Consider the following 13,846-nt stretch of genomic DNA (forward strand, 5'->3'; position numbering starts at 1 on the left):
GTAAAAGAACTTCTCTGGTTTATAGTATCTGTTCTGTGAAAGCATTCTGACTAGAGAGATAAACACAAATTTTTAAGTTATTTAAACAAACTGATACGCTATAGATAGATGGTGTTTTACAATGGTTTTTTAAAAGCATGCTTCTCTTAAAATGAGAGGTAGTATGGTAGAGTAGTTGCAAGCATGTGCTTTCTGGAATCTGCCTACTATTTACTAGCTCTCTAACACTGAGCAAGTTACTTCTTTAAACCTCAGTTATTCCCACTTTACACATAAGAAAATATCTACTTCACTGAGTTTCTATGAAGATTACATGAGATAATCCAGGTAAAGTATTTGTATACTGCTTGGCACACTGTGTTATTTTAGTAAGAGAATTATTGGATTAAGCTACTTTAATTTGGGCTTCACTATGAAAAGGCTCTTGGCGATCATTTGCCCACAGTTAAAGATAGCAACTTGCCTAGCCAAAGGTAACATTCTTAAGATGAGATACAGACATATTAACTTTCATAAGAATTTTCCTTCTTTACATAGACACTTCCTTGTTCAAACTACTAGGTGTTTTCTAGCTTACTTTTATTCTTACAGAAATCAGCTAAAAGTTATAACCCGAGACCTCTAAATTAGACCACTAAGTTAAATAAAGCAATAAAGGGAAAGCAAGTCACTAACAAGAATAATTTCCTTACACTTAGCTTTTTAACTGAACTGTAAGACTGACTAACAGTACATGTTAAATCCTTGGTTTTAAGAGGATAAAGAGAACAGGTGGTAGTGTGGTAACTATGGCCTAAAAATTAAAGCCTAGACCATATCATTATGAACTTCGTGCCATGCCAGGCACAGTGGCTCAGGCCTGTACTCCCAGGACTTTAGGAGGCCAAGGTGAAAGGATCGCTTGAGCCTAGAGTTCAAGACCAGCCTGGGCAACAAAGTGGGACCCCATCTCTACCCCCCACCAAAAAAAAAAAAAAAATCAAAAATTAACTGGTCACAGTGGTGTGCACCTGTGGTCCCAGCTACATGAGAGGCTGAGGCAGGAGGATCACTTCAGCCCAGGAAGTCGAGGCTGCAGTGAGCCATGTTTGTGCTACTGCATTTCAACCAGGGTGATGGAACAAGACCCTGTCTCCAAAAACAAACAAACAAACAACAAACCTTATGCCAATGTTTAGAGAACTTTTGAACTGATTGAAAATTTATGGGTTGATTATTCTGTAATGACCGGAGACTGAGCTGCTTCATCCACTGGTAACATTTCAAGGAAAAGCATTTTACAATCCGGGAAGAATCTGACATCTAGTTCAATCCCATCTTCCATTCAGGAAGCTTGTATTAGAAGGACTGACTGGAGGTGGTGGCTCACACCTGTAATCCCAGCACTTTGGGAGGCTGAGGCTGGTGATCACTTGAGGTCAGGAGTTTGAGACCAGCCTGGACAACATGGTGAAACCTTGTCTCTATTAAAAACACCAAAACTAGCCAGACGTGGTGCCAGGCACCTGTAATCTCAGCTACTCCACAGGCTAAGGCATGAGAATTGTCGAACCCAGGAGGCAGAGGTTGCAGTGAGCCAAGATCGTGCCACTGCACTCCAGCCTCGGCAACAGATCAAGAAAAACCTTAGGTCTCAGAACAGTCAACTATTACATAGTATTTCCCCCACTCAAGAATTTAACAGACAAATTTCCCCATAAATACATTATGGACATTAATTTCTATGAAAAATTAATATGGGTAAAGACTGTATAGTGGAGAAATGGTCCCTCATTTAAAGTCAACTACAGATCATTTAGCTTGAATGAAATATAATTTTAGAAAAGACTTAGTTCCAATAATTTTGTCTATAAGGAAACAAAATGGAAAAAAAAAAACAGCCACAAACCACCTAGACATACTAAAATAAGAATGAATGCTCAGATTCTTCAGGTATTGCATATCATCTTTGGTCTTTAAAATATATTTAGTTAAACTGTCATATATCAACTCCTTTCCCCCATACTGCTATTTGGCAGCAGCTGCCTGATAGTAATGGATAAGGCTGGGTCAAAAGGAATTTATCAATGATTTGTTCTCAAACTTGAGTATGCATCAGAGTCACTCAAAGGACTTATTAGAACACATACTGCTCAGCCAACTCCAGGACTGATTCATCGTATGTCTGGAGTGAACCCAGGAATTTGCATTTGTTTTGTTTTTAATTCTGCTTTTTTTTTTTTTTTTTTTTTTTGCGGGGGGGGGGGTAGAGATAGGTTCTCACCATGTCGCCCAAGCTGGAGTGCAATGGCACAATCTTCACTCACCACAACCTCCACCTCCTGGGCTCAAGCCATCCTCCCACTTCAGCCTCCTGAGTAGCTGGGACTACAGGTGCACACCACCATAGGTGGCTGAGTTTTTTTTGTAGAGACCGGGTTTTGCCATGTTGCCTAGGCTGGTCTCGAACTCCTGGGCTCAAGTGATTTGCCTGCCTTGGCCTCCCAAAGTGCTAGGGTTACAGGTATGAGCCACTGCACAGGCCAAGAATTTGCATTTCTAACACGTGGTGCTGATGCTCCTGGCCAAGGACCATTATTCTGAGAATCAATGAACTAGGGCAGTGGTTCTCAACCATGGCTAGACATTAGAATCATAGGGAATTATTATCACAGGGAATCACAGGGAATGAAATAGAATCACAGGGAATGATTAGAATCATTAAAACTTTTGAAGACATCAATGCCAAGGAGAGGGAAGGGGGCTCCCTCAGAAGGATTATACTAGAAATTCTGTGCGGAGAGGTCTCATGCACCGATTATTTTGAAAACTTCCTAGACAATGTGTAGCCAGGGTTGAGGAACACTAGTCTAAGTAATTAAAATGAATCTAAATAAAATCCACTGAAAGCAGATGCTTCTTATATACAAAAGCAGGATAAAGATTTTAGCATTTGTCTGCTGATAGAGCAGCCAAATGATGAGTACAGATAAAATTTGGCAGGATAGCCTAAGTTGTTGACATACCTATGGTTTAACTCAATAGAAGTTGCATGTGTGCTTTTTGCTTTAAATGCCAGGCAAAGTCTAAAGCAAGTCTTCAGGTCATACTTGCAATTAAATATTTATATAAAATGTTGACCTCTGAAGGCAACATACAAGCTGGCTACTATCAATTATATATACCATGTCTGTGCTGAATCACAATATCGCATATTGGTTAACTCTTGGGCTCTGGAGTCAGACAGTTTAATAGATGTGACCCTTGGCTAATTATGTAATTAATCCTTGGTTTCCTCATACGAGATTTAATGTAGCTAACATTATAGTCATGCTAAAGATTACGTAGCATCTGTGTAAGAAGTTATGCTCAGAGTCCGGCACATAAGACAACATTCTCTAAAATATCATAAGCTATGCCACAGATATTATTAAAAACACTGATGGAATGACTGCCCTTCAAGACCACTACTTCCCTCAGTCAACATCCTGACTCTTCATCAATAGCTTCAGGGTCTCTACTTGCAAGACTGCTGTCAGTTTTGTGAATTTAGATGTTTAGGGCCCTTAAAAAATGTTAATCTTAACTTTTAATATCTTAACTACAGAGAGGATAATTGATGGGAATACGCAACATTGAGGAAGCTATAAAACTGAACAGTACACACTTACTAAAATGAAACAAGAAAATCTGATGTTTTCTCCCTTTTTTCTTTTATATTAACCACTTAATGATTTATAATTGCCTCTATTACCTTAACATTTTGCTTAAGTCCTCCTCCCTTTTCTGTTCAAAATACCACTAGAAACAAGAGTTTTCATTCAAGTATAGTCTCTCTCCAGCAACCAGGGTTTGGGTAAGGGGAGGTAGTTCTCACGGCCAAGTTGTATGTGCCCACTAAAGGAGTGGTTTTAAAAATGACTTAAGAATTCCTTGAAATCTAGATCTCTAGAGTTTAAATTTAATAATTCTACTGTCAAAGTTCTCCCTGTGTACTGATTAGGTTGAGTTCTACTAAAACAAGGGTAAGGACAGATAAGTGACATAGAACAGCAATCCAGAAAAAAACTTATAAATATCTACTTTGTACATGATGTGAACCCAATGTTTGCTTTGCACTATCTGCATAAAGGTGTGAACCACAAAGTTGACAGCTTAATGTAGGCCTTAAGGCTGACAATCGAATATTCACAAGAAACCTTCAACAATTCAGGAAGGGTGTGGTGGCTCACGCCTGTAATCCCAAAACTGAGGCTTGAGGTCAGGAGTTCCAAGACCAACCTGGCCAACATGGCGAAACTCCATCTCTACTAAAAACACAAAAATTAGCCGGGCGTGGTGGTGCACATCCGTGTCTCAGGAGGCTGAGACAGGAGAATCGTTTGAACCCGGGAGACAGAAGTTGCAGTGAGTCAAGATCACACCACGGCACTCCAGCCCGGGCCATAGAGCAGAGCCGTCTCAAAGAAACAAACAAAAAACAATTCAGCCTATGTTCACCAAGAAATCTATAGAAAAGGACCATTTACAAGCAACTAGTAAAACTCAAATTTTAAAACATTTCAAATCTCTTAACATAACCTGTTTTTCATGAACTTAGTGTTTGTATCTACAATTTTTGAAGGAAAAATGGAAATAAATTAGGAAACAAATTATTTCAGTTATATTTTAGAATTACATCTTCTACTATATCTTAAATTTTTTTGGTTTGGTGTTTGAAACTCCTCTACCTAAGAAGAAACATCATAAATCTATAATGGCTATCATTCTTCATAGACTAAAAATTGTTTTTAACTCTGCTCTGACTGGAGTAGAAGTTGAAAATGCAAGAGAATATCTATTTATCTTGGCCTAATTCAGCAATGAATTCTGTTTTAATGAAGCTTCATTTCAAAGACTGATAATCTCGTCTAGTAATCTATTAGATATGTAGATTACTATAAAAAATAGCTTTTAAACAGCTCCATTTTAACTGACAAACATTGCGTACCCCAGAATAATTCCAGAGGCAGGTTTCTTTTATCTCATGTACAATACATCTCCCTGCTTTTGCTAAATGACAGCTTGTTCAAACTACACTCCTACACTCAGAGGTTTGGAGACACAATTGTGCACAGGTTTGCCAAATAATGCTTATCACTCTAGAAGAAAAATGAAAAAGTAGTTCTTTGAGAGAAATACCATAAAGCCATAAATGCAATAGGATGGTAACCTATAAGTACTTAGAGCCTATTTAGTTAAAGTACAAAAATGTGACTTTGAGAGACACTGGCTTAGAGGTAAAAATGACATGCTGTCGTTAGAGGTCATCTAATACAATTACTAACTTCATAGATTCTCTTTGCAGTGCATCATCTCCAGTAAGTCTTCCCATCTATGGCTGAAAACGGCCAATGCTAGTTTACTGGCTACTTCTCAAGGCAGACCATTCTCCATCTTCAGAGAGATTTGACTGGTAGGAAGTTTATTTTATCCTGAAACTTCCCTTCTGTGTTATATAGAAATTTCTTCTAAGAGCTTTTAAAATATGGGAGCTATCATAATCCAGGTCTTTCAAGCTAAGTATTTAGTTTTTTTGGCTACTCTTCACTGTAGTTTTACATTTTGAGTCCTACTCTGAACATGCACCAGGTCCTGATGGTATTGTTTTTAAGGCATGGGAGTTGGAGGACAATATTCCTAGTAGGGAATAGCCAGTCCAGTACAACAGCAGCATCATCTGGTTTGTACTAGGTATCTTACTTCTAATGAAACTAGCCGGGTGCGGTGGCTCACACCTGTAAATCTCGCACTTTGGGAGGCCAAGGTGGGTGGATCACTTGAGATCAGCAATTCAAGACCACCTTGGCCAACTTGAAACCCAGTCTCAAATAAAAATACAAACATTAGCCAGGTGTGGTGGTGCATGCCTATAATCCTAGCTCCTTGGGAGGCTGAGGCACGAGAATTGCTTGAAACCAGGAAGTGGAGGTTGAGTGAGCTAAGATCGCACCACTGCACTCCAGCCTGGGCCACAGTGCAAGACTCTGTCTCAAAAATAAATAAATAAAATAAAGTAAAACAGGTTTAGAGCATAACTATATGACGACCACATTCTATCGACTCACTTGGAGCTTACTACTCAATAAAAAATCTGGCCAGGTGCAGTGGCTCATACCTGTAATCCCAGCACTTCGGGAGGCTGAGGTAGGTGGATCACCTGAGGTGAGGTCCGGAGTTCAAGACCAGCCTGACCAACATGGTAAAACCCCGTATCTACTAAAGATACAAAAGTTAGCCAGGCCTGGTGGCAGGCACCTGTAATCCCAGATACTCATGAGGCTGAGGCAGGAGAATCGCTTGAACCTGCAAGGCAGAGGTTGCAGCGAGCCAAGAACGTGCCACTGCACTCCAGCCTGAGCAACAGAGCGAGACTCTGTCTAAAAAATAATAATAATAAAATAAAAAATCTGTGTATTACTACTGTTAGGCTATATCAGCTTTCTTCAATGCATCCTCCATTCAAAGAAGAACTTGTTTGATGACTTACTGAAATCAACATGTACTTCATTATATTTTATAATTCATTTTTCTAATGATCACGAAGAATGAAACTTTAACAAGCTTTGTATCACATCCATATCGGGCTCGGGCTCATAATGATTCTTTTATCCAGGAGCTTATTTATTTTATACATCTCATTTTATATAGTTCTTTCCTCCTTTTAAAGAGGTGACATTTACCTGTTACTAAGCTTCTGTTATCCTTCATTTTTCAAAGGAAGTTCAGCTATCGTATCTTTAAGTTGCCAGCATTGAAACATTTAATTCCATCACGTAAAATTATTTAGGGCAGGTAATTTTAGTCTTTTCACACATGTTGGATTTAGATTCCCCTTTACTTAACATTCATTCCAACTGACAAAAAAAGCAGCCAAATATATGCTAAGGTACTGTGTTTTGCGCTCTAAGATACACCAAACTGAAGTGTAGGTCCTATCCATTAGATAGTCTTACTTCAAAAGCAACTTTAAGAGCCCCTAAAACTGTAAAATTTAATAAGCCTTAGTTCACTATTTAAAGTTCCTTATTCTATGTCTATGTTGTACCATTCTGCATAATATTATTTGCCAAACACTAACACTTATTGGCCAGAATCAGATACAAGGTAGTAGTTTTCCTAATTATTTCTCCCCTTTCCACAACAAAACTCAAGAACTTAAAACATTCTACTGACTTACCTCTTTTGACACAGCATTTATAAACCCAGAGACCACTAACTATTAATACACCAACTTCAACCCCTTTCTACCCCAGCCTCAGTTCAGTTCTGGCCAATTCCAGATCTAAATACTCAGATAATCGTTGGTACTATTACCATCTACCATGTCAAGTAAGCAGTGTTGGCAGCTTAACCACAACCACAATAAGTACCAGAAAAGTAAAGATTAAAGGGATCTACTTTTGATTCATTTCCAGATATCCTGGAAATATGAATACTGAAGTGTTGTTACACTGTTTTGTGGTATGAAAAATAATAACCATTCTAGGATTTCGAACTCGTACTTGATAAGAATTTGGTAGCATAATATTTTCCATACATATTAATGTATTACTTGATTAGTGACTTAAGGTCATTTAGTGTGTTTAATATATTAAATCTGTCCCAACAGTAACTTTCGTACTACAATTTTTTAAATGGGTAAAGACAATAGTTTACTGTCAGAATCTAAACCCTCAAGACAAGTTCTTAATACCACTTCCATCCTAACAGTTTAAAACCTATTTTGGGCCAGTCGTGGTGCCTCAGGCCTGTAATCCCAGCATTTTGGGAAGCCAAGGTGGGTGGATCACTTGAGGTCAGGAGTTTGAGACCACCCTGGCCAACATACTGAAACCCTGTCTCTACTAAAAAATAGAAGAATTAGCTCAGCGTGGTACCAGGCACCTGTAGCCCCCAGCTACTCAGGAGGCTGAGGTAGCAGAATCGCTTCAGCCTGAAAGGTAGAGGTTGCAGTGAGCCAAGATCGCACCACTGCACTCCAGCCTGGGTGACAGAGCAAGACTCCGTCTCTAAACAAATAAATAAATAAATCTTATTTTCTTGGGGAAGTGGGATTGGGGAGCGACTGATAATCAATATGAGATTTCTTTTTGGGGGGCTGTTCTAAAATTAGTTTGTGGTAGTACGTCAAAAACAACGAATTATACTCTTTAAACAGGTAAACTGTACATAACTATCTCAATAAAAAGCTGTTTAAAAAAAATTTTGCACTGGGCACAGTGGCTCACGCCTTTAATCCCAGCACTTAGGAAGGCTGAGGCGGGAGGATCACTTGAGTCCAGGAGTTCAACACCAGCCTGGACAATATAGTGAGACCACATCTCTACAAAAAAATTAGCCGGCCAGGTGTGGTGGCTTACACCTATAATCCCAGCACTTTGGAAGGCTGAGGCGGGCCGATCACCTGAGATCAGGAGCTCGAGACCAGCGTGGCCAACATGGTGAAACCCCATGTCTAGTAAAAATACAAAAATTAGCCAGGTGTGGTGGTGCACGCCTCTAATGCTAGCTACTCGGGAGGCTGAGGCAGGAGACTAGCTTGAACCTAGGGAGGTGGAGGTTGCAGTGAGCAGAGACTGCACCACTGTACTCCAGCCTGAGTGACAGAGTGAGAATCTGTCTCAAAACTAAAATTAAAAAAAAAATTAGCCAAGCATGGTAATACATATGCCTGTATTCTCAGCTACTTGGGAGGCTAAGGTGGGAAGATCGCTTGAGCCCAGGAGGCGGAGATTGCAGCGAGCCAGGATCACATTGCTGTACTCCAGCATGTGCAACAAAGTAAGACCCGGTCCCCACCCCCAACCCCCCCAAAACATACACATATAGATGTCACTCTAATGCTATTACACTACATATTATAAAATACAGTTTCCAAAATACTGTTAAAATACATATCAAAATACCTAATAGAGGCCAGGTGCAGTGACTCACCCCTGTAATCTCAGCACTTTGGGAGGCCAAGGGGGGCAGATCACTTGACATCAGGTGTTTGAGACCAGTCTGGCCAACATGATGAAACCCTATCTCTACTAAAAATACAAGAATTAACCAGGCGTGGTGATATGCACCTGTAATCCCAGCTACTTGGGAGGCTGAGGCAGGAGAATCACTTGAACCCAGGAGGCTGAGGTTGCAGTGAGGCGAGATCGTGCCATTCAGCACTCCAACTTGGGCGACAGAGAGAGACCGTCTCAAAAAAAGCCCACCTAATAGAGAAAAAGACAAACAGAAACCCATATACCCTAAATTAAGCCAGTATTATGATACTGAAAAATAAACCACTTAAGAACCAGAGATAATCGAGAGCTAAAAGGCCCTTTAAATTAGAGTACAACCACCAAAACCAGAAAGTAACAAATGAACATAACCTCTAAAGGATTTCTTCAGAAAGACTATTTAAAATACTCTTGAAATAGAAGGCTTTGGTTTCTACAAATGAAAATATGAATAAAGTCCTCAATAGCTTGAGCACTTACTCATCATACTGGATATGGTAAATAACGTCTTCATCAGCAGCAACAGAGTCTGAATTAGACGTAGAGGGTACACTGTCCAATTTATTTGTGTTCTCTTTGGATTTATGCTTTATATTTCCATTAGTCCTTTTACAAGAACTGCCATTCTTCAGTGGAGTTTTGCCACGTGACTGTCCATCAGAAGCTCTAGTAACACTATGTATGTGTGCTTCAAACCAAGCACCAAGGCCGACATCTCTGGCATCCACCAATTCATTTACCTAAAAAAAGTTTAAAATCAGTTAATGAAGCTTAATTTTGTCTATTGCTTCAAAAACCTTAATATAACTCAAGTTATTTGTGGGTTATCATGGTAAACAATATTTGCAGCTACTCATGCTTAAAGTGGTTAATAAGATTAGATCAAAACTATTCTTTCCGATTTGTGCTATCTTAAATCTACTGACTAAGATGAAAACTAACTTTCCTTCTGATTTCCTTCAATGAAATAGGTGTTTTCTTTACGCCTTACTGAAGTATACACTAGACTTTTGAAAATATAATTCTTATGTACCTAAGAGTCATTCTTGCAAGTCATCCAGTAAGAATGACACTAATGAAAAGCCAGGACTTTAAGCTAATATGACTAATCTGTTCCATTAATTTCTTCATAATCCTAAAGATAACTTACACAGTCCAACCAGAAAACAGTAAAGTATTAAAAAGAAAACAAAACTTGAAACTGAGAGAATTATGCACAATAATAAAAAAAGAGTCTAATGAACCCAACTATACAAAATGGTGAAGTTCGATCACTAGTTAGTAACTCACTAGGCAAATACATTTATCTACCACCTCAAAGAACAAAGATAAAATATAAAAATGAACAGGGCTGTAAGACACAAAATGGATGTAGTCAAGTCCAGTGGCTGATCCACAACTAACCCATGCAATCTGACAAAAGGAAGGAGTATTAAAAAACAAGTGTATCAGAGAATTAAGAGTTATGAAATGAAAGGTTAAAAAAAAAATCCTCTCCTTTTAAATGCTGTTTAAAAGATCAGGCCAGGCATGGTGGCTCACACTGTAATCCCAGCACTTTGGGAGGCCAAGGCAGGGGCGGATCACTTGAGGTCAAGACCAGCCTGGCCAACATGGTGAAACTCCGTCTCTACTAAAAATACAAAAATTAGCCAGGCGTGGTGGAGCATGCTTGTAATCCCAGCTATTCAGGAGGCTAAGGCAGGAAAATCACTTGAACCCGGGAGGTGGACGTTGCAGTGAGCGGAGACTGCGCCAGTGCACTCCAGTTTGGGCAACATAGCGGGACTCTGTCTCAAAAAGAAAAAAAAAAAAAAATGGCCAGAGCCCTTTCAGGACAATAACCAAGGGAAATTCCTTCAACTTTCTAAGCCCTTAAAAAGGAAAAAGTGAAATCAACACAAGATCACTATTTCATCAGGTTATCTTTTCCTTGAAGGTAGAAGACACCACTCTTAAGGTGTCTAATAGATGGCATACCTTGTGGGAGAAGTAAGTTAAATATTAGCATGCCAGATATTATGCAAGGTTCTTTACTTAGATATGTCTAACCCTAACAAGTTTAATTCCTGTTTTACAAAATACGGAAACAAAGGCTCTGAGAAATTAACTTCCTCTACGTTAAAGCTAATGAAATGTAAGGTTAGGATTTGAAGACATCTTGACTTTGAAGGTTATGTTCTTGCCATCATACCATGAACCTTGATATAAATGACAAGACAGGTATACAGGAACTTCAAAGGTAAGTGAGGAACTTAGAAATAAGTTACTGAAAATATAAAAAGGTTTCAAACCACAAACTGACAGAGGGTAGAAAGAATACAGACTAAACAAAAACTATCAACTGTCACTACCAGAAGAGGTACATTTGACCAAAGGCAGTGTATGTAATAAACACGGTAGCAATGAAATAGCTTGAAAGACATAAGGTTTAATATTACACAAGAATGAACAGTTTAGGAAAAAATAAAAACCTAAGAGCCAACCATGCTGGGTATGACAAAGAATCAGAGATGGAGCATGTTATACATTACATAAATTAATTCATGTATTAAATAAACATAGGCTCATTTCTCCCATACTAGTCACTGACAAATTTAAAGACATTTAGTCTCTTGTAGACAACACAGTAAAAATGAAAATAATCCATGTTAAGGTCCATCATACTTGGGAGAATAAACTGCGGTTACTACTCTGTTGCAGCAAATCAAAATGTAAGTTTCATATATTACTATAAAAATATTGCGTAGCAGAGAATGCAGCATATAGTTGATACTAAAATGGTAACAGCAAAAACACATTAAGCTATATCAACCTTACTAAGGAACACGAGGTGGCACAAATGAAGTACTGAATGTGCCTATCAAATGTAAGATACTAGCAGGCAGATCTAATAGCTGGCTACCTTAACATCTAACAATAAACTAAAGTTAACAGAAACCTAAATTAACCTCAAAATACTGCCATTGCTTGAACATCAACACATAGAACATATCAGCTCACAAAGGTAGGGCATTCTTTGAATATAGTAAACCTAGATTTACAACTGGACACAAGAATTTTTTTTTTTTTTTTTTTTTAAGACAGGCTATCTGCTGCCCAGGCTGGATGCAGTGGTGTGATCACAGCTCACCGCAGCCTCCTACTCCCAAACTCAAACTCCTGGGCACCTATGACTACAGGTATATGCCACCACACCTAGCTAAAGTTACTTCTTGTAGAGACAGAGTTTGCTATGTTGCCCAGGCTGGTTTTGAACTCCTGGCCTCAAACAATCCTCTTTCCTTGGTCTCTCATAGTGCTGAGATTACATGCACAAGGCACCCTGCCTGGCCAAAAAAAATTATCCTACTAAATATAGTAAGTATCCTACTAAGTACTGCTGTGAGTAACCACTCACAGAAATGCATATAAACTGGGTGGGGACAGAAATGCTCTTAAATTAAAAACTTACTGCACATTGGATAGACATACTAAGTCAAGCAAAATTTGAATACGCCAAGATGCATGCAAGATGTTAAAGCTGTGTTATAAAGCCTGGATTTTAAAGGCAGTTCAGAGGAAAAATACTTAGGCCTGTACGATTAATATGAACACAGAAGATCCTGCCATGGTAACTAAGTAATCTAGTACAAATTAACAACTGAAGTAATTAGCTAAAGGAGTAGCAAAATAGCAGACAAGACAACAAAAGAGGAAAACAGAATTTGCCTATGTGGGAGCATCTGAATTGTACTCATGAGATTTTAATTTACTGATGTAATTAAGTGACAACATGGAGAAGCCAATGCCACTGAAAGAAGAATTACTCATTTCCCAAGAGAAGGAGAAATAGGAAAGCATTACGTTTGGTCAGGAGGAAAGCACTAGGTTTGGACAGGAGGCAGAGGGAACTGGGGAAAATTAGGGCCTGGAGCCTTTATTGTGTTTTCCATGGGAAAGGCAAGGCAGAGGAAACAAGATGGCTAGTTTGAATTATGTCAGTGGGCTTTGGATTGCAGGGGTGGCCTCTAGTTGTTTGGTACCTGGCCGTGGGTGATCAGGGCGGAATATTGGCTTGGTGTTTAAGAGTTAGATAAGGGAGGTAGTTAAGTGCATGGACTCAGGATTAGATGTTTTGTATATGAAAGGCAGGCTCACTGATCAGCTGTTTACTGTCTCCAGGAATAAGCTAGCCCTAGGAAGAAGGGCAGTCTCTGCTTAGCCAGTAAGGCCCCCAAAGATGTCAAAACATCATAAAATATACAATTATTTTTAAAAGATTAATATGGGGAGGAGAGGAGTTGAACTAAAAAGCTAAAAAAAAGTTTAAGCCAACCACATAATTCTACACTTAAGAGCTGCATTTATTCACATCAAAGATATAGCCACATTAGGGGCCAGGCACGGTGGCTCACGCCTGTAATCCCAGCAGTTTAGGAGGCCAGGGTGGGTGGATCACCTGAGGTCAGGAGTTCAAGACCAGCCTGGCAAACATGGGGGAACCCTGTCTCTACTAAAAGCACAAGATTAGCCAGGTGTGGTGGTATGCACCTGTAATCCCAGCTACTTGGGAGGCTGAGGCAGGACAATCACTTGAACCCAGGAGGTGGAGGTTGTAATGGGCCAAGATTGTGCCATTGCACTCCAGGGCAAAAAGAGTAAAACTCCATTTCAAAAAAAAAAAAAAAAAGCCACATTTAGAGAAAAAGTTTCCCCTGTCCAAATATCTAATATTTTTAAAACCTGAAGTATGGGAGGCAAGGAGCAATCACTAAAATAAGAAAATACCAACAGCAAATATTTGATGGTTTTACTATATGCTAGGTACCATTTGTTTTGCAGAA

At 39.2% G+C, this 13,846-nt stretch overlaps 1 protein-coding gene across 2 annotated transcripts in view; it reads right to left on the reverse strand.

Moving 5' to 3' along the window:
* Positions 1-13,846, reverse strand: part of UHRF2 (ubiquitin like with PHD and ring finger domains 2) — a 94,448-nt gene that overhangs the window by 63,208 nt on the left and 17,394 nt on the right. For both annotated transcript variants that reach the window (XM_054546682.2, XM_054546683.2), the window contains exon 3: positions 9,501-9,760. In XM_054546682.2, coding sequence (XP_054402657.1) covers positions 9,501-9,760 — 260 coding nt within the window. The remainder of the gene's footprint in view (positions 1-9,500; positions 9,761-13,846) is intronic.

This window comes from Pongo abelii, chromosome 13, assembly GCF_028885655.2.
Source record: "Pongo abelii isolate AG06213 chromosome 13, NHGRI_mPonAbe1-v2.0_pri, whole genome shotgun sequence".
NCBI lineage: Eukaryota > Metazoa > Chordata > Mammalia > Primates > Hominidae > Pongo > Pongo abelii.